Source organism: Lontra canadensis, unplaced genomic scaffold (genome assembly GCF_010015895.1).
Source record: "Lontra canadensis isolate GAN:19392208 unplaced genomic scaffold, GSC_riverotter_1.0 scaffold35, whole genome shotgun sequence".
Lineage (NCBI taxonomy): Eukaryota > Metazoa > Chordata > Mammalia > Carnivora > Mustelidae > Lontra > Lontra canadensis.
In genome coordinates, this window is record NW_022631029.1 from 13,539,725 (window position 1) to 13,563,593 (window position 23,869).

General features: G+C 39.0%; 1 protein-coding gene across 4 annotated transcripts in view; it reads right to left on the reverse strand.

Moving 5' to 3' along the window:
• ERC2 (ELKS/RAB6-interacting/CAST family member 2) overlaps positions 1 to 23,869 on the reverse strand; it is a 907,860-nt gene that overhangs the window by 429,707 nt on the left and 454,284 nt on the right. For 2 of the 4 annotated variants that reach the window (XM_032868345.1, XM_032868343.1), the window contains one exon: positions 20,322 to 20,333. The exons of the other annotated variants lie outside the window; for them this stretch is intronic. In XM_032868345.1, the coding sequence (XP_032724236.1) occupies positions 20,322 to 20,333 (12 nt within the window). The remainder of the gene's footprint in view (positions 1 to 20,321; positions 20,334 to 23,869) is intronic. 4 annotated transcript variants of the gene reach the window in all.

The window sequence follows — 23,869 nt, forward strand, 5'->3', positions numbered from 1 at the left end:
AAAACTTTATCTGTGCTAATCTTTCAAAAATATTCCACAATCTTTTTACTGTCCATTTCAAACTGTTTACCTTGGTATCTACCTAACAGACTTCATTTTTCCATTTCTCAAACTTCCTCCAACCCATTTTCACCAGTGCAACCCAAGGCACTTGGAAGGCATAACTTATGGCCAATGAGGGGTTATGGAAATTTATGCATCCTTACACTTTCCCAAGTATTTATCCCCATGACAACACACTGCAAAAATAAATGCCTGTTCTTTCCACTCTTCTTCTCATAACTCAAATCTCTTCTAACTCTTAGTCAAATGACAATGAGTAAAACAGAATTAGTGGTGGGTGGCAGATGAAATGAAAATCAGTGAAGGGTAACGACGTGGCAGAATTATTGGCAAAAAGGGTGTAAGCCACTTCCCTCCAATTATGTGAGAAGACAGAACAAACCACTTCCCCACAAAATTGCCTCAACACAATTAACCACTTCCAAAGTCCATTACTGAGATGCCACCTGTTTCAGTTCCACTTGGTGATATTGGCCTAACTCAGTGGTTTACAACAGTGTTCTGGCAGCACTGGCTCTGCAGGATGTGATTAATTGTTGCAAAAACAAACAAACAGGGGCATCTGGGTGGCTCAGTGGGTTAAACCTCTGCCTTCAGCTCAGGACATGATCCCAGGGTCCTGGGATTGAGCCCCGCATTGGGCTCTCTGCTCAGCAGGGAGCCTGCTTCCCCCTCTCTCTCTCTGCCAGCTTCTCTGCCTACTTGTGATCTATCTCTCTCTCTGTGTGTCAAATAAATAAATAAAATCTTAAAAAAAATAAAAACAAACAAAAAAGGGTTAAGATCAAATAAGTCTTGTGGATATACAAAAAATGTGAACAGGTTTCTTATACTGCAGAAATTTACAGAGCCTTTATTATTACGAAGTGCACTATAAATCTCTAAAAAGGGACATGGTAGGATGTGTTCATTAAATTTATTTGACCCAAACCTTTTTCCCCTCCAAGGATGATCCCACTAAATTATTATTTTGAGGTATAAAGTCCAAGGAATAATAGTGTTAATCAATTTTTCAAGTTTTAGTTATTAGTGTATCATCTCAATGACTTTTGCTATACCATGCACTACCTGTGCTTCTTAATATTTTTCTTTAAATGTTTTTACTTTATATACCTTTTAGTCTTAGATTCTTTCTAGGCAATTTCTAATGAAATCATGTTTATGTTTGATCTGCAAGTTGTGGGTGTTCTAATACAAAGAGGCATGATGAATAAAATACGTAAGTGTTCACTATACCACCTGAAAGTATCCTAATTTTTAAACACATAAATAACAACAACAAAAATTCCTGGATACCACCAAAGCCATGACTAGAAACGACAGAGATAGCACTGAAGAACAAGGAGGAACAAGAGCCAAGTCCTGATCTTCCTTGGATGACTGATGATTGCTCAGAGCAGTTTAGTGGCTTGCACACACATACTCAGATGGTATGTCCAAAACCCTGGGCATCACTATGAAGTGCCAGGTAAGCTGGAAGGTACAAGCAGTTGTCTCTGGTTGCCCCTGAGCCAGTCCCCAAGTTTCATGAGTTAGAGCTGCTCAAAGTGTCTCCTTTTATTCAGTACTAGAGAAAGTCATCCTTTTTGCTGTAGTCCAGCAACTTCATTAATCCCAGGGAGGTATAGACCATGACCTTCGCTCTCTCCTTGAGAAATTTCAGCCTTGACCAACCTGAGGATTCTACTTGGAAGCAGAAAAGTGCCCTTCCTTTGCTTTTCACCAATGGGCCATCCAAGCTGAATCAGGATAGCCCTGAATCAGCTTTTGGTTTCAAGCTAGAAACAGGTCAAAAGTAACAGTGGGACAAAGTGACCTTAAGAGCAGTGACGTGGAGCCTGATTGCATGGGTTCAAACTTCAGATCAACCATTTCTTCACTGAAGGACCTGGGACAGGTGAATTAGTTTTTTTAAATATCAGTTTCCTTATCTGTATGACAGGATATGAACAGTAAAATAATACTTACTCAAAGGAGAAATAAATGGGATAATACAAGAAGAGTACCAGCATATAGTAAAGGATCTATCACTGCCACCTTACAACCATTTTAATGATAAGGAAAAGAACAACAAGGGTAGTGGCTTCCGTCCTCCATGAATCCAGGCTGGCTCACTGGGGCACAGACATCTGTCTTTATTCAATGACAAATGGAAAAAGTGTTAAAAGGAAGGTTCCCATGCTCTCAACCTCATATCCCAGGACTCACAAAGTGCCATGAAGATGGTACCTATCTGAAGTCCTGGGTTATCTCAGCTCCACAGTTAAAATCTCAAACCTTAGGAGGCAGTGTGACAGGCTGACTGAGGGGTTCTGGAGGTGATACCTGGATCACATGTCTGCCTCTACCTCTACTAGTTGTGTGGCCTCCAATCTGAGGTCCAATCTAAGTGGCTTTAAATAAAGATGTGGCATTTCTTGTCCTCCTGGGTTTGTGAAGCAGGACTTAGCTCCACTGTATAAGGTATGAAAACTCGTAGCCACCTCTCAATCATAAGATATATTGGGCAGCTCTTATCCTTCTTGTGAATTGATAGATTCCTGGTCTCTGGATTGCCCCCAAGGTCTTCTACTTGACAACAGTTACTCAAACCAAAATAATCAGTGAATACCAAGAGCCAGCTTAGACCTCTGTCCATTTCAAGAATATTCTGAAAAATATAGTGAACTCTGAGGCCTCCTCCAGAGCCTATCTGTAGACTCCCTACCCTTCTCATGCTTCCTTCTTCCCAGCCCAGACTATTTCCGGAAAGGACCTAGTGTTTCACACTGGAGTCATGATAGGATCATTTTTTTTTTTAAGATTTTATTTATTTATTTATTTGATAGAGAGAGCAAGAGAGGGAACAGAAGCAGTGGGAGAGGGAGAAGCAGGCTTCGTGCTGAGCAGGGAGCCTGATGCAGGGCTCGATCCCAGGACACTGGGATCATGACCTGAGCCAAAGCCAGACTTGAAGACTGAGCCACCCAGGCACCCCTCATGACAGGATCTTTACCTGGAGGGATGCAGTAAAAGCCTAAACATCCACAGGCATTATTTTTCATGTTTTTTCATGTCCTTTCTAATTTCCACCTAGATGGCAATGCTTCTGGAGCTCCCAAGGGCAAGGTGTCCCAACTTTAAGGAACTATAATCCCATCTAAAATCCAGAGCAGCCACCAGGACTGAGGTTCCTAAGCAGGCATGCTATAGAAAGTAGCATTTTATCAGCATCTCTCTGCATTGCACAAGGTACATGTTTATTCCTAACAACCACTGCATGATACAGGTGTTGTTATCCCCATTATAGACTAGAAATATGAGGATGAGCAAGCAAGCAACTTGCTTAGAGGGCTCTTACAATTAGAAGGAGGCAGATCTGGGTTCCATTTCAACACATTAGACACTACAACTCGGGCCATTTTCCTAACCTATCATTGCTACTCTTGGATTTACCTCACTTGCCAATTTCTTATCAGAGCTAACCACAATAATCCTGCCACCAAGACAAGAACAAAAACAAGAACAAAAGCAAAAACAAAAACAAAAACAACTCCACCATTATTTGGCTGTAAGACTGTTTTCCCAAAGCTATATCACAACCACTCCCTGTCAGCAGCTCCAAGGACCTTCTCTTCTTACCACAGAAAACTCAGCAAATACTCTGTTTCTTACATCTGGAGATACACACACACACACACACATATATATTTAGTTCACACACACATACTACTTATCCTTACTACACACAAAAACATACATGTACACATATATGTTTATCTTCCTTTCACACACACACCTGAGCAGTGCCTATGAGAGCATCTCTCCCTTAGGCAAAGGCTCTATCCATTGTATAAAACAGATACCACAGGAGGCTAAAAATCACCTGAGACTCTGTGAAGACAGACAGACAAGAGGAAGCCTGCTCTCACATTCCTCACACAGCATTCAAGGAAACCATTTACCCAGTAAATAGCTGAGGTTTGGGGAATAGTGGAAGTTGTATAAAGTTCCTACAGGATGATGACGAATGACTCTATTAAGTGTAGCTGTCATGTAATTTAGAAATGAGAAACAATTTAAACTCACATCGTATAGACTAATTCTCCTACACTATTAGGTGATAACTCATATTAAAATTTTTCACTTTCATGAGAAAAACATTAATATTAATTAGATCAATATGAAAACTATTTAAGATTCAAGATAAAGCAGAAGAAAAGGAACCCAAGTGCAAAAACTGAGTGTTTTGCTCTATTAGTGTCTCAACTTCATATTTTTCACTTTAGGCAATGCTTCCTATTACTAGTAAGCTCATTTGCTAGTATAAATACCAAATTCTTTCCGGTTGCATCTTATAAAATGAAAATTCTGCATCATCCAAAGAAGAAATTGGAAGCAAGAAAGATTTTCCCCTTTCCCAACTGAAGAAACTGGAAACCTCTAAAAATTTAACATATCCAAGACCAGCCCATGAGAAAAGCAACATTCTATTAGAAAACAATGCGTCAGGGCGCCTGAGTGGTTCAGTGGGTTAAGTATCTGTCTTTGGCTCAGGTCATGATCCCAAGGTCCTGGGATCCAGTCCCGTGTTGGGCTCTCTGCTCAGTGGAGAGCCTGCTTCTCCCTCTGCCTCTGCCCCTTGTCCCTGCTCATGCTGTCTCATGCACTCTCATGCACTCTCTCAAATATATAAATAAAATCCTTAAAAAAAAAAATAATGTGTCCAATTCTTACGAATTTTGGTACCACTGAACCCAAGTCCTATATTTTTAATTAACTGACTTTTTTTCCATTTGATCTTTTGTTTTTTATTTAAAAAATTACATTTCAATTTAAATCTTCCAGAAAATCAGACTATTTGTTTATGTATTGTCCTGAACGTAGAAGGGAAATAAAGAACTCTAGCTTTCCTGGCTGTTGAGATTTATTTTCTGTATTGTTGTTTGGTGGAAACTGATTAAAAGAAAAGTCCTGGCAACACCTGAACACATGATGGTTTAAAAAAAAAAATCACAAGTTTCTCACTGAACGGTTGGGAATGGAATATTTTATGATACAGATTTACAAATCTCTATGAACTGGAAGCATTTCCTGGGCAATTAATCAAGGGGAACTTTTATGTAAAAACACATCTCGATTGAGCTATTCACAAACGATCCCACAAGCTGCAATGACTAATTGTAAGTCTCAGACCTGGGCAGTTTGTTGAAATGCTTTTCTTCAGGCCATTAAAAATACCATGACAACATACAAATTCAGCAAGAAGAATAAACTAACTACGGAAAGTTACAATTACAGCAGGGAATTATTCAAAGTATGTGACCCTTGTACAAAAAATGATGCACGTTTATTTGATACTGCAGACTCTCTGCTATTTTTTCCCCTTTGATAGGCCTGTTGTAATTCCCCCTAACATTAATGAGAGATATGTGCTAACAATGAAGAGCTGCTAACTCTAGCCATCTGTGCATTCCTGGTACAAATAAAATTGAATGTCATCACTACCCTATTGGATTTCTTGGTAATGCTCTTTGCTGATAAGAACTTTGAAAAAATACCAATGGCTTTTTTTCTTTTTCTTACTCATACAAAGCAGGCCCATTCCCCTTGCTACATAAAGGGGTCTATTCTACTCCGAATCCAGGCGGCCACTGAGAGGTGGGGTGAGATAAATCCCTGCTTATCAAGATAACTGTTTCCCCACTTGGTATAAATGGAGACAAAGTATAACCAGACTCAAATGATTAAAATGGCCAAATTCTTAGCAGGTTAACTCATTACTTTTCAACTTTCTCTTGCCAGCCCTGAAAGCTAAGTAGCTGTCTTAACAGCCTGCAGCAATCACTTCCAAACAACTCTCCTTGCCCTACAGCTATGCTAAAACGGAGTTAATTCATTTTCCCTTTATGAATTACTGGCTGTCAAGAATTTGAGAAAGGTCCCAGGCTTTAATGGAGACCTCTGAAAAGAGAGACCATGAGCTGGAGAACCCAAGAAGACATGCTGAGGAGCCAGAAAAGCAGGAAGATTGGAAAGGCACTGGTCAGGAACTGGAATACACACACATATATGTATGTATCAGAACAGAGGCTCGTGGGACCATCTCCAAACACAGCCAGGTATATCCTCCATGAGAACCAGGAACATACAGCCCCACAGGCCAGGCCGTTACAGCGTCACTTCCCTGAGCAGCCAGCCAGGCGATGCTCAGCAAGCCAAACCCTTTTAAGGGCCTCTTCGTCCACACTTCTGAGAGCTGTGTGTTAAGTCTTGCTTCAGAAGACCCAAGGGTCTAATGATCAGGTGGATCACTTCTTCCTCTCAAGCTGTACAGAAGGCCATGGTGCTTGGGATCCTCTCATAGATTTGATCATTAGATCTAGTTTTATAGGACATATGATGACAGAACTGCTAAGAATATTTATTAGCTTGGCTAACAACTAAAGAAAAAAATGGTAATCACAGCTCTCTGGAGAGGCTTTTTAAATTTCATTTTATGGCACTATAAAATGAGGCCATACCCTGAGCATTTAAATGGGCAAATTATTTGGCTGGAAGGGGCTCAAGTTTTGAAGTTCAGTCATATCAACAGACAAAAGCTAAGAGAATATTCAAGGCAAAGTCCATTTCTAAGGTGGCTAAGATATCACCAAAAGAGGGTAAGCATCCATTTGATCAAGTGACCATATGTGTGTTTAGAGAATATAGTGTAGGTTTCTGGTGTTAAGATTACATTTTGAAAAAGTCCTAAATATTTCCAAACTGTTCCTAATCCTACCTCAATGCACCCCCCCAAAAAAGTAATGTCAATGTAAAACTCTCAACTGGTAATTTATTCATAAGCTACATATTTAACTATAATAATACAAAATCACATACTTTTCCTGAGACATAGTTTTGTTAAATCTATCATCCTTCCAACTTACTAAAAAATGTCAACTGTTCTGTTTTTCATAGAACACAGCAAATGCAAGTGTAAAATTACTTGTACACAAAAGAACATAAGAAATCATATATCTAACAAAGGTCTAGTATCCATAATATATAAATAACTTTTACAACTCAATAATAAAGACTAATAACATAATTAAAAATGGCCAAAGACTCTGAATAGACATTTCTCCATGGAAGATACACAAATGGCCAATAAGCACACGAAAAGATGTTCGTCATCACTAGTCTATAGGAAAATGCAAATCAAAACCATAATGAGATACTACTTCATATTTCCAGGATGGCTATGATCAGAAAGACAGGCAATAACAAATCTGTGAGAATGTGGAGAAACCAGGACAATACATGGTACTGGTGGGAATGTAAAAGAGCACAGCCACCATGAAAAACAATTGGGCAGTTTCTCCAGAACTTAAATGGAATTACCACATGACATAGCAATACCCAAGAGAATGAAAACAAATATTCAGACAACAACTTGCACATGAATGTTCACATCAGGATTGTTGAGAATAGCTAAAAAGTACAAATAGACCAAAACCTGATCAACTAATGAATATATGAACAAAATATGGTAATATTCACATAATGGAATATTATTCAGCAATAAAAAGGAACAAAATACTGACACATGCCACAATATCAATGAACCCAAACACATCATGCTAAGTGCAAGAATCCAATCACAAAAGACCACATATTATATCATCCCATTTATATGAAATGTCCCGAACATGCAAATCCATAGAGATGGAAAGTAGATTAGGGGATAGGGTAGGGGGATGATTGGAGAAATGAGTGTGAGTGCTAATGGGTATGGTGTTTTTTTCTGGGGTGATTAAAATTTAATTCTGGAATTAGTGGTGATGGTTGCACAACCTTGTGACTACACTGACAACAATTAAATTAGACGCCATAAAAGGGTACGTTATTGTAGATAAATTATATCTTAATTTTAAAAATTATACATGCTCATAATAAAAAGTTAAACAGTACAAAAGAGTTTGTAAAAACAAAGGTTTTATTTTCCCTTCCACCTCCGCAATAACCACTCTTACACTTGTGTTTTTTGTCAATCTTTCCAGAGATTTTCTTTGCCCTTATTACAAAGTTGTTGGGATTAGAAAAAATATTTCACCTCAGTGTTTTATACACAGAGGCTGGCCCATGGGAAGTACTTAATGAATGGCAGCAAAGTTTTCTAATTCCTTAGAAATTTGGAAATTCAGAATTATCTAAATTATAAAAAAATATAGGGTCTTGGGACGCCTGGGTGGCTCAGTTGGTTGGACGACTGCCTTCGGCTCAGGTCATGATCCTGGAGTCCCGGAATCGAGTCCCGCATCGGGCTCCCGGCTCCGCGGGGAGTCTGCTTCTCTCTCTGACCTTCTCCTCACTCATGCTCTCTCTCACTGTCTCTCTCTCAAATAAATAAATAAAAATCTTAAAAAAATATATATATAGGGTCTTCAGAAAAGTCTTGTGAGTTTTTTACACTTCACGGAACTTTGTTGATCGATAAAAAATAATCTACAAACAACACTTAAAATGTAGAGAAGTTGAGGAAAGCTATGCTAATCATTCACCCAAAATATCTTCATTTTAGAGGACTGAACAAAAGTAAAACATCTACGAGAGATGAGAAGGTAAGCCAAAGTGGCAAACAACAAACAAAAAAGAAACACTGCTCTCCCCAGCAGCCGTAAAAACTGAAAAGCTAACACAGATCCTTTCTATCAGGCACACAGACGAAGTTGTTAAAGCTTAAGAATTTAAAGTTTAAAAGTTTAAAAACAAAACAAAACAAACCCACCCAAACTCTGTAGGAGGAAGACACTACATTTTGATGGCATGATACCTGCCCTCTGACCTAGCCATAATGGTGAGGAAGAAATGATTCCATAGTATGATGACTGCCTGAACAGGGGCACTAGTGCATGGGTTTGAATTCTCAGCCTCTGTTATGTGTTGCCAACCCTCCCACATGCCTCAGACAAGATCAAGGGAGATACAGATCCGGTGCTCCAGAGAAGACCCTCTCTCTATCAGAGAGTTGTTTTGTTTGTGCTGTTTTTTCCTTTATTCCAAAAGGAAACCCATCATTTATCACAAAAAAAAAGGCCTTCATTGCTTTTCAGCTTTTATGCTGCTGGGATTCTCTGATCACACTGTGTGGGGCCATGAAGAACTGTCCCAAGAATGATTCCTGGAAGAAGCAGAAAACCCCTCCTGAAATACATCTTTTCTCTTGGCTGCTTCCCCAGAATTCCCCACCGGGAACTGTCTTCAGCAGGCAGGAGGATGGATGGCCTGAGGTCTTCCCCCACCTTTGCCGTGCAGGTTTCCTGAAGCCCATGCAGAGCTGATGACTGTCTGTATCCTACAAAGGCACTGCTGCCTCCACAGAGGCCCACTCACCAAGCCCACTCCAAGTCACTTCAAAAAGAGGAATTCCACATTCCTGCTCAAGAGAGGGTGAAGACTCAGACCAGCAGCTCAAAAAAAGGCTGTTGAAACTGCCAACACAAACAGCTTCTCAACTTCCATTAGAAGAGGTTTTCATCAGCGCTTGGAATCCTTTGTGCTATAGAAATAGTTTTCCACCCCCAAAAGAAGCACATTAGAGAGTGGTCCCTATGGTATCAGGAGTTAGTGGGCCAAACCAATTTATCCCAGCAAAAAACTTCTCACTGTGGAATAGGATACGGTCATTGATTCTGGGTTCTGGAGTCAGAACAGCTGAGTTTGAATCCTGGTTCCACTAATTAATAGCTGTGTGACAATAGGTAAGTTACTTAACTTCTCTGAGCCTGGCTGTCCTCTTTTCACAAATGGGACCAATAATAGCCCCCATGGTTTTGGAGTTGGCATAAAGAAGATGTGTGATCAACTCTGGAAAGTATAGCATCACGTAGAGCACCCGATACGCACTTAACTAAGTCTTTTGGTTTCTCTGCTACTGTAACAGCAACAATAACTACAGACCTCTTGTGCAAAAAAATCTCTGCCACCCCACCTTTATTTTCTTGCTGCTATTAAAGTGGCTAGGTTTTATTTGTTTTTCCCATCCTGCTGGCTCTAGTTAATTTCCTGTCAGTTTCTTCCAGAAACTAAAGGATAGCTATACAGGCTGATGATTTTTGTGTTTTGTCTGTTTGCTTGTTTTATTAATTCTCCTTGCATCTCTTAAGCCTGTTCTTCCCCCTTCAACCTCTAGTACAACCACCCTCTTTTAGCACCATTGTTCCTCCTAGCTTGGGCTACTGCCTACCTCTCTAGCCCTGCAGTGCTACAGAGCTCATCCTCCTTCCTGGAGGATACCCTTGCCTGCTATTCCCAGACTCAACAAGTTCAAAATCTTGAGCTAAGCACTCAAGGCTTTCCCTGTCCTGACAAACCCTTAACTGCCCACGCTTCTCCTTATTCTAGAACTGAAGCTACAGAATCCCCTACCCTCTCTCCTAGGCATTGTACCTTCTCACTTCTGTTGCCCTTGCTCATGCTCCTCACCTAGTTCTACATCTGATAAAATTCTTTCCACTTTTCTTGTCCAGTGCAAATACCATCACATTCATAGAAACTTCCCTGAACGCTCCATCTTCTGAATGCCCATGACATTCATACTGAATCTGGCACATTCTGCCACGAGTAATGTCTCTTTGTCCAATTCCAGATTTTCATTCCTATCTGCCTATTAGAAAGAGCTACCTAGTTGTCCCAAAGCATCTAACACACAGCTTGGACAAAACCTCTCTGTTCTTAGCTCCTGCCATACTTTCCACACCTGTTCCTACATCCTGCGACTGTTAGGCAGGGATCTCAATCATGTAGGCAGGTCTCACTAAACCCAGGGAAAGCTGAGAAATTAGACTTCCTAAGAAGGAAAAAAAAAAGGTATTTCTGCTGAGTCTCACAGTGAAGGGTATGGGAAAGCCATCCAGAGGCCAAGGTAACTCTAAACATGGGCTGTTTTATTGTCCTATATAACAATAGCTATCTAATCTTCTACCACTGTGTTGACTTGGTTCCCCTCTATGACAGCTTTGATGGCTCACCTGCGCATCTTTCCGTAGCTTCTGGTTATTCATAATTTCTATCCTCTCATAACTTCAGTTCTTTACAAGTCATGTTATTAATTCATTATACAAATATTTATTAAGTGTCTACTATTTTACAGGCACTGGGTAGATAAGACAGGTCCTTTCCAGATGGAAGTTCCACTCTAGACTAGAGGACAGACATTGAACAAGAATTAAGACTGTGCTTCATGTTCTAGTGGGAAGTTACATAAATTTATAAAAGACAAACCTAACCTGGGCTGGGCTAGCTCCAGTGAAAGGCAAACAGAGGAAGTGACATTTAAACTTCACTTGACCTAGAAAAAAGTAAAGTTATATCCATACTTCATACCTTATAGTAAGATAAATTCCAGATGGTTCAAAGACTAAATGCAGAAAATCAAACCATAAAAATACCCCCCCCCAAAAATTACAAGACAACTGTTCTTATAGTATGAAAGAGGTTTTTAACTATGACACAAAATTCAAAAGCTATAATAGGAAAGACTGAATATGTTTGACTATAAAATGATAATTTTTAAAAATTTCTGTATAACCATTAGCAAAATTCAGAAAAAGTATATTGGCAGGAAGGAGTATTTTAAACTCAAATCAGACAAATGGGTAATCTTTCTAATATATGAAGAACTTCTAAAAACAAATAAGAAAAAACAACAAAAGAATATGACAAATTATGGACATATTTAAAGATGCCTCATCTTCACCTGTAATGAGATAAAAGCAAATGAAAACTACATTTAAATGCCTTTGTTCTCCTTCCATATTGACAAAGATAAAAATGCTTAAAAACTAGACTGCTTTGAAAGAGTTAATGGGGAAAGAGGCATTCATATATTACTGATAGGACTATAAATGGATTAGTCTCTGTAAAAGGCAACTAGAAAAATTATAAAGATATTGTCCTAGCAATTCCACATCTAGAAATTTATCCTACAGACACTGTCATATACATATGAAATTAAGCCTATTCAAAGTTATGAACTGTAGCAGTCTACATGAGAGGAAAAAATCTGAAACACCTCAAAGTCCTTCAGGAGGAGACAGGTACAATGGAACTGTATGCAGAAGTAAAAAGGAATGGAGAGGTATATATGGATATGGAAAGATCTCAAAGACATAAAAAAAAAAAAAGAAAATCAAGATGCAGAACAGTGTGTATTTCATTATACCACTTGCATTAGTATCATACTATAAATCCTATCCATTTGCTTCCATCTTTCTAGATGCTGTTTCTAGGAATAGTTCAAGTTACACTACAAGGCCTCTACAGATCATACGTACAATTACTATTTGATGAAGGGGAGTAAGTTAATGAATAAAGTAAATAAATGGCTAAAGGAACAAACTTGGGTACTTGGACTAAACTCAACATAAGGTCCTTATATGCACAGATATGGAAAACTTGTGGCTGAAGTAATCTTATTGAAAAGACTATTTTTCAATAAACACAAGGATGGAATTTTCTAGATTTAATTATTCATATCCCTCAGGAAAGAAGCATTAAGCAGACTAAGGTTCTTTTCAACCCTTCCCTCAAAGTCTTTCAATGGCTTAAGAGGAAAAAGCCTTAAAAATCATTACTCCAGCAACTGAATTTTCTAGAATTTTCTAGGAAAGCCACCCAGGCTGCCTGAACAGATCACCTTCCACTTCTCTCTTGCATGAAACCCATACTCTCACCCATTATTCTTGTCATGAAACCCTTCATCACAACATCACCACTTAATGAACATCTGCTGTGGGTCAGGCTGTGCTCCATGCCCAACAGTTCATGTGCCCAAAAGCCTTCTGAGGGATCAGTATAATACACTGTCTACATTTTATAAACACAGGGAGAGGCTTAAAGACCTCTGGATGTGTACCCAAAATGCCACAGCCATGAGGGTGTTCCTTTTAAAGATGGAGTTTAATTTTCTACATGTAACATTCTGACAATAGCAGTTTGAATAACCTGGATTATAAGTGAAATACTAATATAAAGTAGTAACAGGTCTGGGATAGATGACACACATGAAATCCAAGAGCACTGCTATTTTATCTACTCAGGAATCCCTAAAAAGCCCCCTGCTTTGCATGTATAGGTGGTGGAAGAGCACCCACACTCACCAGCATGATAGGACACCTATGTGCCAATTGCCCGGTGAGTGTTTCTCACCAAGGCCCACTCATCACAGGTTATCAGAAGATTCTCCAGCTATTCATTATTATAACCAACGCATTCTCTCCACGGTAATTATCTGTGAGCAACATATCATGCTGTCCTTGGAACCATCAAACTGACATATGATTAAATAGCAGAGGGCTCTGAAGTTAAATTTAAAACCACTCTCTTACACTTCAACTCACACATCACATCGAGATCTGTCCAGCCATGGGAATATTCCAGTTGACCAACACCAAAGGCCACTGAGAGACTATTCCGTGACTTCACGTTCCCATCTGGGAGAAGTAATGGTTATGTTCTCAAAGCTATCTAAAGAGATTTTCCCAGGATCTGAAGTAAAATTTTGCAAAGCAATTCACTGCCTGAAGTTCTGCTCCTCCCACACATTAAAATGTCTCAAGAGTTGCTTATGCTCCCAGTGTCTCTTCACAATTACATGTGGGGGTCTCACAAGAAATTAGTATAATTCACCCACACATGGTGAGGATCACACACTCTTCAACTATCACTGGAAAAACTACTGCAAAAATAAATTATTATACACTCTGCTCTGTGTATACCAATAAGAATAATTCTTATATTAACAATGTTACCAATTAGGAAAAAAAAAAAAACTGGAAGAGAAGGTCAATGGGCAAGCTAAAGTTAAAAGACAAGTCTCACTGCTCTTGGACTATAAATAAATAAATAAATAAATAAATGCAACAAGAGATTCTTCAAAGGGAAATTTCTTTCCATTCCCTGACTCACTCTATAATTTCTAGAATTAAAGTTTTTCTACGAAAATAATTCTATACAGTTTATTTTTACAGGAACTGTAAATTAGAAAAAAAAAAAACAATTTTTTTCCATCCTCAATAAAATAGTTGCACCCAAAGCAAAATCAGCCAATTTCTGTCTTCTTATTCTAGTTTTCATATTTCTTTAGCTTGATCTTGCAATTAATCTTCACCTGTATAGTACTCATTGAATTTAAAGTTTTAAAATACAGCAAATATTAAAATTATCAAAATTCCTTACAAAGAAATTTCCAAAGCCTTTGTTAGATATATCAACAATAAGGTATTTTGTTCAGAGAAACATACACAGTACCCACTCATTTTTAAATAGGTCCCTCCAAAATGTAGGCTTCACAAAAATGTGAAATTACATAGTGTGAAAATTCCAAGTACCTTTACCCAATACGGAAGAGAGTCCCAGTCACTAGTTGGATAAATTTTCCCTACAAGTTGAGCTGGTATTGTGGGTAATGAAGTGATAGAATTCACATTTCATAAGAAAAGCCATATAAAGGAAATAGATATTATTTTTCTAGAAAGTGATTTATAATAATACTGAGAAACTATTTTTTTAAAAAATTCCTTCCCCTTCTCAACATTTACAGAAAAGGCTAACATATCTTGAGAGATTTACTATTTGCTGATATTCATCCATATGGTAGTACCAACCAAAAGCCAGGAGTAGGTGAGAAATAGGGGGTGGGTTGGGGGAGGGGGGTGGGGGGAAAGGAATGGTTAACCCTACCACCTTGGCATCTCTTCTTCTGGAGCCAAGACTTATTAGGCCCACCTGGGACTCTCTCTTGATTTTGCTGTTGTTGTCACTGTTTTAATAGATCTGCAAGTTCAGAATGGTTTTACTCATCTCCAAGGACCCTCAGAAGCATTCTGTACCAGAAAGCATTTCAACTACAATGCAAACTGTATTCCTCTATCTTCTTCACATTCTAGAGGATGCAGAGAGAGAGCCAGAGCAGCCACTCAAGCAAAAGTTAAAAAGTAAAAATAATACAGAGCATAAAGACCTAGTTCTACAAATTGGAGCTGGCTCAGCAAAACATTAGCCATGGCAAGTCTTACCAAGGCCAGGTCGGAAAGGTGCAAGAACCAACCCCTGGCTACACCTCAAAGGTTCAAAAACATTTCCAAATATAGAATCCACTTTATGTTTGCAGGAGTTGTAAATCAGGGAAAACAACTTTTTCCATCCCCAATAAAATATTTGCACCCAAAGCAAAATCAACTGATTTCTGGCTTTCTACCAGTTCTGCTTGGGCATAAAATTTTCTGACACTTCACCAGAAATGTCAGCATTAGTGTAAGGCAGCTAAAAGAGGGAAATAATTTTCTGACCTGTGGATAACCCCTTCAACCCCAACAGGAAAAGGAATTTTTAAAAAACACCTGAAACCCAGCTTTTCCAGTTATTAGTATAAATGGGACAAACTATTTTTCTTAGTGGCCAAATCCTTCCTTATAGGAAGTGCTGGTCTTTGAATTCAGTGAGGGGAGGGGTCATGTCTGTTTTACTGCTATATTCCCAACACCCAGCTCTAACTCCCACATGCAGAAGGATTTCAATGAACAGCCAAGAAAAGAGAGAGAGAAAGCAAAAGAAAGGAAAAGAAAGGGAGGTGGAAAGAAGGAATGAAAGATAGTAGGGAAGTAGGGAGATAAGAAAGGGAGGAAAAAGGGAAGGAAGAAGGAGCAGAAGAAGGAAAGAGAGAGAGGGAGAGAGGGAGAAAGAAAATAAAATAAATTCAGAAGGAGATCTTTTCTCCTTTCCTTTTATCTTTATGTTTCTTGAACCTTCAAGCATCTGGCTCACTAAAAACCTGATCATAGCTTTTCTTAGGGCTTCCTGTCTGAAGCTGTAAGATCACCAGTGCAGTCAACTCTGCTACCAGCAACTCTCCACGGGGACCAAGTAGAGGGTGGGAGGGGTGAGATGAAGTTAATGGAAGTTCCTCTCTTCAAGAGTCATTTATTCAGCACGCAGGAGTATGACTGCCAACCACCTCCAGTGTGTGGCACAACCCCCCATGGAGCTGGAGAACCAGACAGTGCTCAAGGAGGCCACCATCTACTAGGAGAAACAATGCCTAAGTCAAGGTAGGCTTTAACACAGGCCAGGGAAAGGGTCAGATAAAGCTCTAAGAAGATCAAGACAAAGGAAATTGCATCTGTCTGAGGAGCTCAGGGAAAGTTGGAGAGGTGACACCTGAGAAGAAACCAGCCCAAAGAGGGAAAAGGGAGGGAGGACATGAATCTCAGGGCAAAGACAGAGGCTGGCAGCACAGCAGGCAGAACAGTATTTCCCCAAGTGCTTCATGGGGTATATTCTATGAACCTCATATTTGGGAAACCATGGATCGCACACAATTGCACAGGTGTCCCTACTGTGAGTCTTCTCAAAGATTTTAATGCAACTGGAGCAGAAGTGGCAAAAGATTCCATTTGCATATCAGAAAGGACTGGCTTTTAGGTGAAAAAAAAAAATCTAGTCACTTACTAGCTGTATTAACTTGAGCATAATATTCAACTTTGGTGAACTCCAGTTTTCTATTCTCCAACATGAAAGAATTGGTGGTCCTAACATCATACAGTTGTTTTGAGTAAATACTATATAAAAAGTGATTAATTCAGTGCTGGCACTTAGTTAATGCCCAGTATTATTTCTACTGCTTCTACTTCTACTTTTGTTATTTCCATTATTATTAAGATGGATGTGCATCATGAATGTAAAAATTAAGAATGTCATATATATTATTTCTTCAAAGAATTTGTCAGTTTTTCATCAGCTATTTTTTCAGAAATGCCAGGTCAGCATACAGTACCAGGCCTAGCACATAGTAGGTGCCCACTAGGTGTCTATGGAGAGAACGGGGCAAGAACTGACCCTAACAAAGAGCAAATTGCAGGACAGCAAGGGAATGCTCTAAGCAAGTTGCTTCTCATTATTTCTTTGGGCAACAGGCCTTTGAGGTCCAAGAGTAATGACTTCATCCTTTGCTAGAAGAATGAGAGATTGAGAGTGCAGTACTGAACTTTGGGGAAACATCACAAAGAGTTTATTTTGGTGGAAATGTTTGAAGTGACTCTGTAACAATGAGCTCATGCCTGCTGCCAGGCCCCAGCTATGAGCTGGAGCCTGCTTGCCAGGGAGATGCACACAGTCCATCACCAATTCCACTTCTGTGGGACATAAAAAGGGAGGATCCCAGAAGCCCTACTCCAAAAACAGCTGCTTCCTTTCCAAGAGGGGATATTGAGGCACAAACAAGGAAGTAGCTGACCCAGGATCCAAAGCAAATCAGAGGCTGGAAGAGCCCAGAAAGGCCCGAGCCTTCTAGTTTTACTTGGTCAACTCTCTGGCAGGATTTTGAAGTGAATCACAAAGGATACTTTTTATTTATTTATTTATTTATTTATTTGGTCAGTTGCTGTATACATTTATCTAGATGACTTCATCTGTCATAAATCACATGCTAATCTCACAAATACTTCCTAGAAATGAGCAAACTTCACATAAGCCCTCCCCTCAGAGTGCAATGCAGGGATCCTATTATATCCCTATAGCTTCCCACTGGTTTTTGTGCAAAGAGATTCTTGACAGAAGTGGAGTTTCTGGAGTGAGAATGTGAACAGGTCTGGAATATGACATTTGCATTTTACCAAACCAGATCCTTATTATATGTCCACTTGATTTCAAGTACAGAGTCTATATGGAGTTTGTAAAGGAAATGAGGCCATTTAAAAAGGTAGCTGGAGGGGAAGATTTCCTATAGAGTCTAGCACAGAACAGAAGACCAAGAGTTAGTCAAGTTTTCAAACTTCAGATTGGGAGGTAGGGAGGTGCAGGACAGACTATAAAATTCTATAGTAAGAAAGACCATACATTTTTTAAAAAAATATATACGTGTTATATGTATACACACATATATGTATATGCACACACACACAAATATATGCATCTCAACTGTAAGCCATATAAAGAAAGTGCATGGGCCAGAGATCCTGTATTCAATTCAATTGTTACATTTGTTTTCCCTTAAATATTCTTTTCTTTTTCAAGTTTTTATTAAATTCCAGTTACTTAACATACAGTATAATATTAGTCTAAGGTGTAGAACTTGGTGACTGATTCATCACTTACATACAACATCCAGTATTCATCACAAGTGTCTTCCTTAATACCCATCACCTCGTTAGCCCAACCCCCCCATCCATCTCCTCTCCAGAATTGGTCCATTTCATTTTATTTTAACTGGTAAACTTGGAAGTGGTGGGGAAAAAAGCAGAGTTAACTCTGGAAACTTGTCAAAGCTCAAGAAAGCTTCCAAGACCTATAGACATTTTTGTTCCAGGAAAGTAGGGTTGCCCAATTCATCTTACACTAAAAATATAACAAGAGGCCGTTAACAAGGATTGCACATTTTCTCCATTGTGTTCATCTGGGGCAAGAGGTTAAATGATATTGAAATGATCTGAATCTTAATTTGACCATATAGTTCACGCAACTAGACTTGGACTGAACATTTTACCAAACCTAATTGACATACCATGCCCCTTGTAGAAAGACCCCTTGGTACCCACAACCTCTCCCAGCCCTAATATTGCATCCTGTCTTCTGAGAGTCACAGTTCAGTTTCATGAAACTGAAAAAAGCTAAATACTACACAGTACAGGTTTCTGACACATAAGACACAGCAGAATGCCTGTAGAACAAATCTAAAGGTCCTGGCAGGGAGTTTTAGGTGTGGGAGCCAAAGTGGTCCCTGGTCTCAAGGGCTTCAATATCAACAGGAGCAGCAGAGGGAAGGCAAAATGAGAAAGAAAACAAAAAATACAGGCAAGGAGAAAAGCTTAAAGCTTCATTAAAGGAGTGCATCCAAAGCTTGAAGGCAAGATTTGGATGTGATGTGGCCAACCTCCTCCTCTCCAACCTTCATTATGATGTCTGTGTCTCCACACAGGGGCACCAGAAAGTGAATTAATAGTTATTAGATTTTGGGTGAGAGCAGTTCTGTAGGACCATGATTTTGACCCCTGTTTAGATCACAGGAGAACTCTTGAGAATGGGCTTCCTTCAATGAGATCAAGTTTGTGGGACACCCACTGTGGTATGTGGAAATAGCAGAGATTTGGTTTCATTTTCAGGGACTATGCGCCACAGGGATTGGGAATAGGCAGTGGGACAAAAGTGGTGTATGGGCAGGAGGACTCACTTTGCAATTGTCTGCTGCTGGCATAAATGAATTGGTCTGGTGGCTTAGGTGCTGAGCAGTGGATAGACACACAGGTACAGATACTGAATAAAGAGAAGAAAATAACATTGCTTGCCTCTCAAAGAGCAACTGCACTGGCTATCAGTTTGAGTCTTTTTTTTTTTTTTTTTTTTTTTTTTTCCCAAGACTTGGTAGCCTAAATCATACCATGAGCACTGTCTGGTAAATGCACTGATTAAATGAAGAAATCACTAGATAGTACTGCATATTATTATAAGGAGAAGGTCTGCTTGACTTAAAGGAGAACCAGTTACTGACTTGGACTCCTATCTAAGAGGAATCAAATCTGGGATGCATTTCTAAAACAAAATATTCATTTTGCTTCTTAATATCAGGATGCACATAGTCAAGGCTGAATCTAGTTTTACATTTGGTCCCATATGCTATGCCCTAGATAATTAAAGTACGTCTTACGGCTAATAAAAATGAAGTTAAAAAGTCAAAAACCAAAACAATGACAGGAAATAACATGTGTGTACAATATGTTACCAACACACTGATAATTTTCAAAAGTGACTTTAAAAAAGTATCATAAATCTTTCAAAACACAGTGATTTATTAACCAAAAAGTCTGAGTGGTTTGCACTATTAAATTTAGCTTTTGAGTTTCTGTGTCACAGGCAGATCTTTTGTTCTCCTAGGTTAAATTTAGCATCCTGGATTTTGTTTTTTCTACTGCAACATGTTTCATCATCACACAGTCAATTTTCTGAGCTGCTTGGGAGAAATGCTCTAGAATTTCACTCTGATTTCTCTTAGTTGTTGTATAATCTGGGAATCGAAGGTATCGAATAATCCAACAGTGATTTACTTCCCATCTTCTTCTTTGCCCTTTCCCACCTATATGGCTTTCTCATAAAACAAACCTTCCCTAGGCATGGGATGAAATGAAAAAAAAAAAAAGCGGTGGCCAGATGAAAACCATTTCAGAAATGTGTTTGTTAAACAAGTGCAAGCAATAAATTGAGCTTAGGAGGGAAAGGCGGTTAGAAGAAAAACTGAAAGTACTGACCTGAGAGTCAAGCTGATTGGAGCAAGGGTGAAAGCAGCGATTTGGAGGATAAGCAGAAAAGAAAAGGGATAGCAAAAGAGAATAAAAGGAAGGAAATGCATTAGTCTTAAACATATAGCCAACAGATGTTATATTAGCAGGTTTTATAACCAAATGAAGGACAATAAAGCAACTTTTATCTGTTATAACCCCCAAAAGCCCTGGGCACACACTGTAAACTGTTCTATTAAATATTACACATAGGAAACCAATATCTGCTCTCATGCATTATCACTGTAAGCACTGGTGTGAACCAGAGGTGTGTTGTAGCAACGCAACAGCAGAATTTGCCCTCTTCTGGTGGAATATTCATAGGGACAGTTCCTATCTGTGTCCATACAAAATTCTATTATTTAATAAACTGAAATGAAAGTTACTAAGGCATTAGAGCTAGTGGTAAGCACTGATGTCGGAAAGATTTTATTTGAACCAGTAAGTTGGACGGTTACATCTTATGAGATGTTCTTCCTTCCTCCTTGAAAATCAAAAGGAGCTGAACAATTTGGCTTTCCGTTCAAAGATTTACATTTTACATGCTCACAAAGCACTGCACCTAGCAATGATCAAAAACACTGTGAGCAGGGCTTTGGGTGAGGAGCTGCCTGCCTATCAGTCTCCCAAGAGAGGACAGAGCAACTTCCAAAGTTGAGAGTAATTTTTTTTCAGTTGTAAAAATGAGGATCATACTTCCATCCCTGAAAATATCCAGATGCTTGATAACTTATTTGTGCAAAAATATTTAAGATGCCCTTCTTATTGGTCAAAATAATAAAGTCCCAAATCCAAGCAAAAACTAAAAGAAAAAAAAAAAAAGTGATGATCTTCAAGCTACCACAGAAGCATACAGTGGACATTTATTTTATGAATCTATTTAATGCTCTCTGTAAAACAACAAAGTGAATGAACAAATATAATACCAGTGATCTGCTCAAGGGGACCCCACCATTCCATACTATTAAAAAGTAATTTTAGGAGCACCTGGTTGGTTCAGTGAAAAGAGCATGTGATTCTTGATCTTGGGGTTGTAAGTTTGAGATCCATGCTGCGTGCAGAGATTGCTTAAATAAATGAAACTTTAAAAATTTTAAAATAAATAAGTAGTTTTAAGCATTTCACAGAGGAAGGAAAAACAAAATAAATCCTCAGACGAAAGCTTAAACAAGAACATTTCAAATGAAAACAGTGTTGATCAAAATGATAAAAATCAAAGAGAAAATTCAAGATTAAACACACGGTGTAAGCATTGGTCCAATAATCCCTCATATCTGAAATCCCCCTGCACAGTATTTTGTGATCATGAACACACAACTGATTAAAAATAAGTTCGATCAAGCCATGATCATTGTGGGAACTTTGGCCCCAGCTGTTGCTTCAAATTCTTCTGGATCAGAGAGGTATATCAAACTGAGGTCTATGGCCAAGCTTTAGAGCATCCTAAATTGAAATAGCAAACAAACATTTGAAATCAGTTGACTTTTCCAAGGATTCCTAGTTTTCATCAAATTCTCAAAGGCATCCATGACCTTCCCCAAAGGGTTGGTAGGGATGGTGCAAAACTATCTGCCACTTGTTTCATTGAAATTTCTTCAAACACTTTATCAAATATAAATGGATATTTTTCAGCAAGAAGAGTTTATATCAAAACAGAACTGGTATCAGGTTTCTTCAATGTATCATGAGACTTCTAGAACACAGTATCCCATTTTTCTAAATAAAGCTTTAGTTTACATTTTGTTAAAAGTGTTCTGAAAGGCATCAAAGAAATTATGTCATCACATTATTGAAAAACTTCAGAAGGAAAAATAATAGTCTGCTTCTCAACCTTAGATAAGGTGCTTTTAGGCATCTAAGATGATTGCTCAAGTGTCCGAATGTCTGATGGCATTAGTCAGTGATCCAGATAATTAAGGGCTACCTGTTTTCTATTCTGACGTTATGTCTTATGAGCAGAACCCCAAAGGACACATGCTGTTCTCCACAATGGGGAGGGATGTGATCAAGGGCTTGATTTGGACATTTCCTGTCCCCTAGACAAATACCAACAAACCCCCTACTATATTTAGGATAATTACATGAATAGTCACCTGACTGATACGTTTCAGTGGCTGAGATGCAGAAACCTAGTGGCAGCAGACCTTGTTTGACAAGAGATCTGTTAGCCTCTCTCTTTCCCCTAAGGCAGAACTAATTCTGAAACTCTAAATAAAACTCAGAGCCATTGATGGGCACTGACACAGAAAGACCACATATTTCAGTCCCTTTAATGTTTGATTACCTATCCGATCATACAGCAGATGTGGTATCTAGCACCAGCGATCAAATAAAGACTTCAGCTTGATTTGGACCAACACTTAGGGGTATGCTCAAGGCCCTTCACCCACTTTGTGTCAACCTTCCCCAGAGTCCATTCACTTGCTGTCCAAGGCAGAAGCTCCCTGCTGAGCCATTAGCATCAAGTGCAAAAGTTTATAGGAAAAACTGCACATGGGGACCACACTGGAGCAATATGCATTTTGAAAAGCAAAATCGTTAATGGCCGATGTAAAACATCCTTCACGTGGAATTTAAGAGGTAAATGCATCCTTATAAGTGCCAGGCATATGTGATTTGGAATGTATACATTGTGAAAAAAATAAAAAATGGGAAGATTAGCAGAGTAGAAAGCAAACAAGAACTGCCCTCTGAGAGAGAAGTAAGCCAGCGTCAGTGTCATTTGAGTTATGCTATTCCTAACCCTGAACCTTTTGTTGCACATGACTGAAGTTCTGGAATATTTTAGAACACTCATTGCTTTTAAAAAGAAGTCTTTTCACTCTGGTAGGTCACGTTACAGATCAGAGACCACAAATTTATTTCAAGTTCAATTTTTTGGTTTTCAAAATCACAAACTTAATTGCAAACACTCCTCTATGAGTCCAAAATGGAGATATATGTCACACTGCTAAGAAATCTTTAGTTCCCCACATTACGAGGTAGGAGTTTCGTAGTTTAAACCAGAAAATGGAGATATTGCCCAATTTGAAAAGGGCTGCCTGACAAACAAGAAAGATGTTTTGGTCAGAATACACATGGAGCCCAGCAGATAATGATTCAGAAAGTCAGGCCGAGGCTGAGCTCTTCTTTTCCCAAGAAACTTCCCCTCTTACTTTCCACCCCCGCCCCCAACCTCCTTCAGGCCTGGGCTGGGGCTGGATCTCAGACATTTCCCAGACTATGTTCTGCTGCTGGACCCAAGACACAGGCAGGCAGAGAACTGGGACAGACTCAAGTCTCACCACACGTTTTATGAATTACAGTGCCTGGGAGGCATCAGCTTTAAGGAAAGGCAAAGGCAGAGATAAAGAAAATGTGCAGAAAGTACATAAAGATAAATGCCTGTAAAATCACTGTTGTTTTAATACATTCCATATTGAGGATATAAAAATGTGAATATTCTTGATGATTTAATGGCACTAGTGTCCAGCTAAAACCTGTTTGTCTAACTGGATGACTACACTATTTTTATGCAA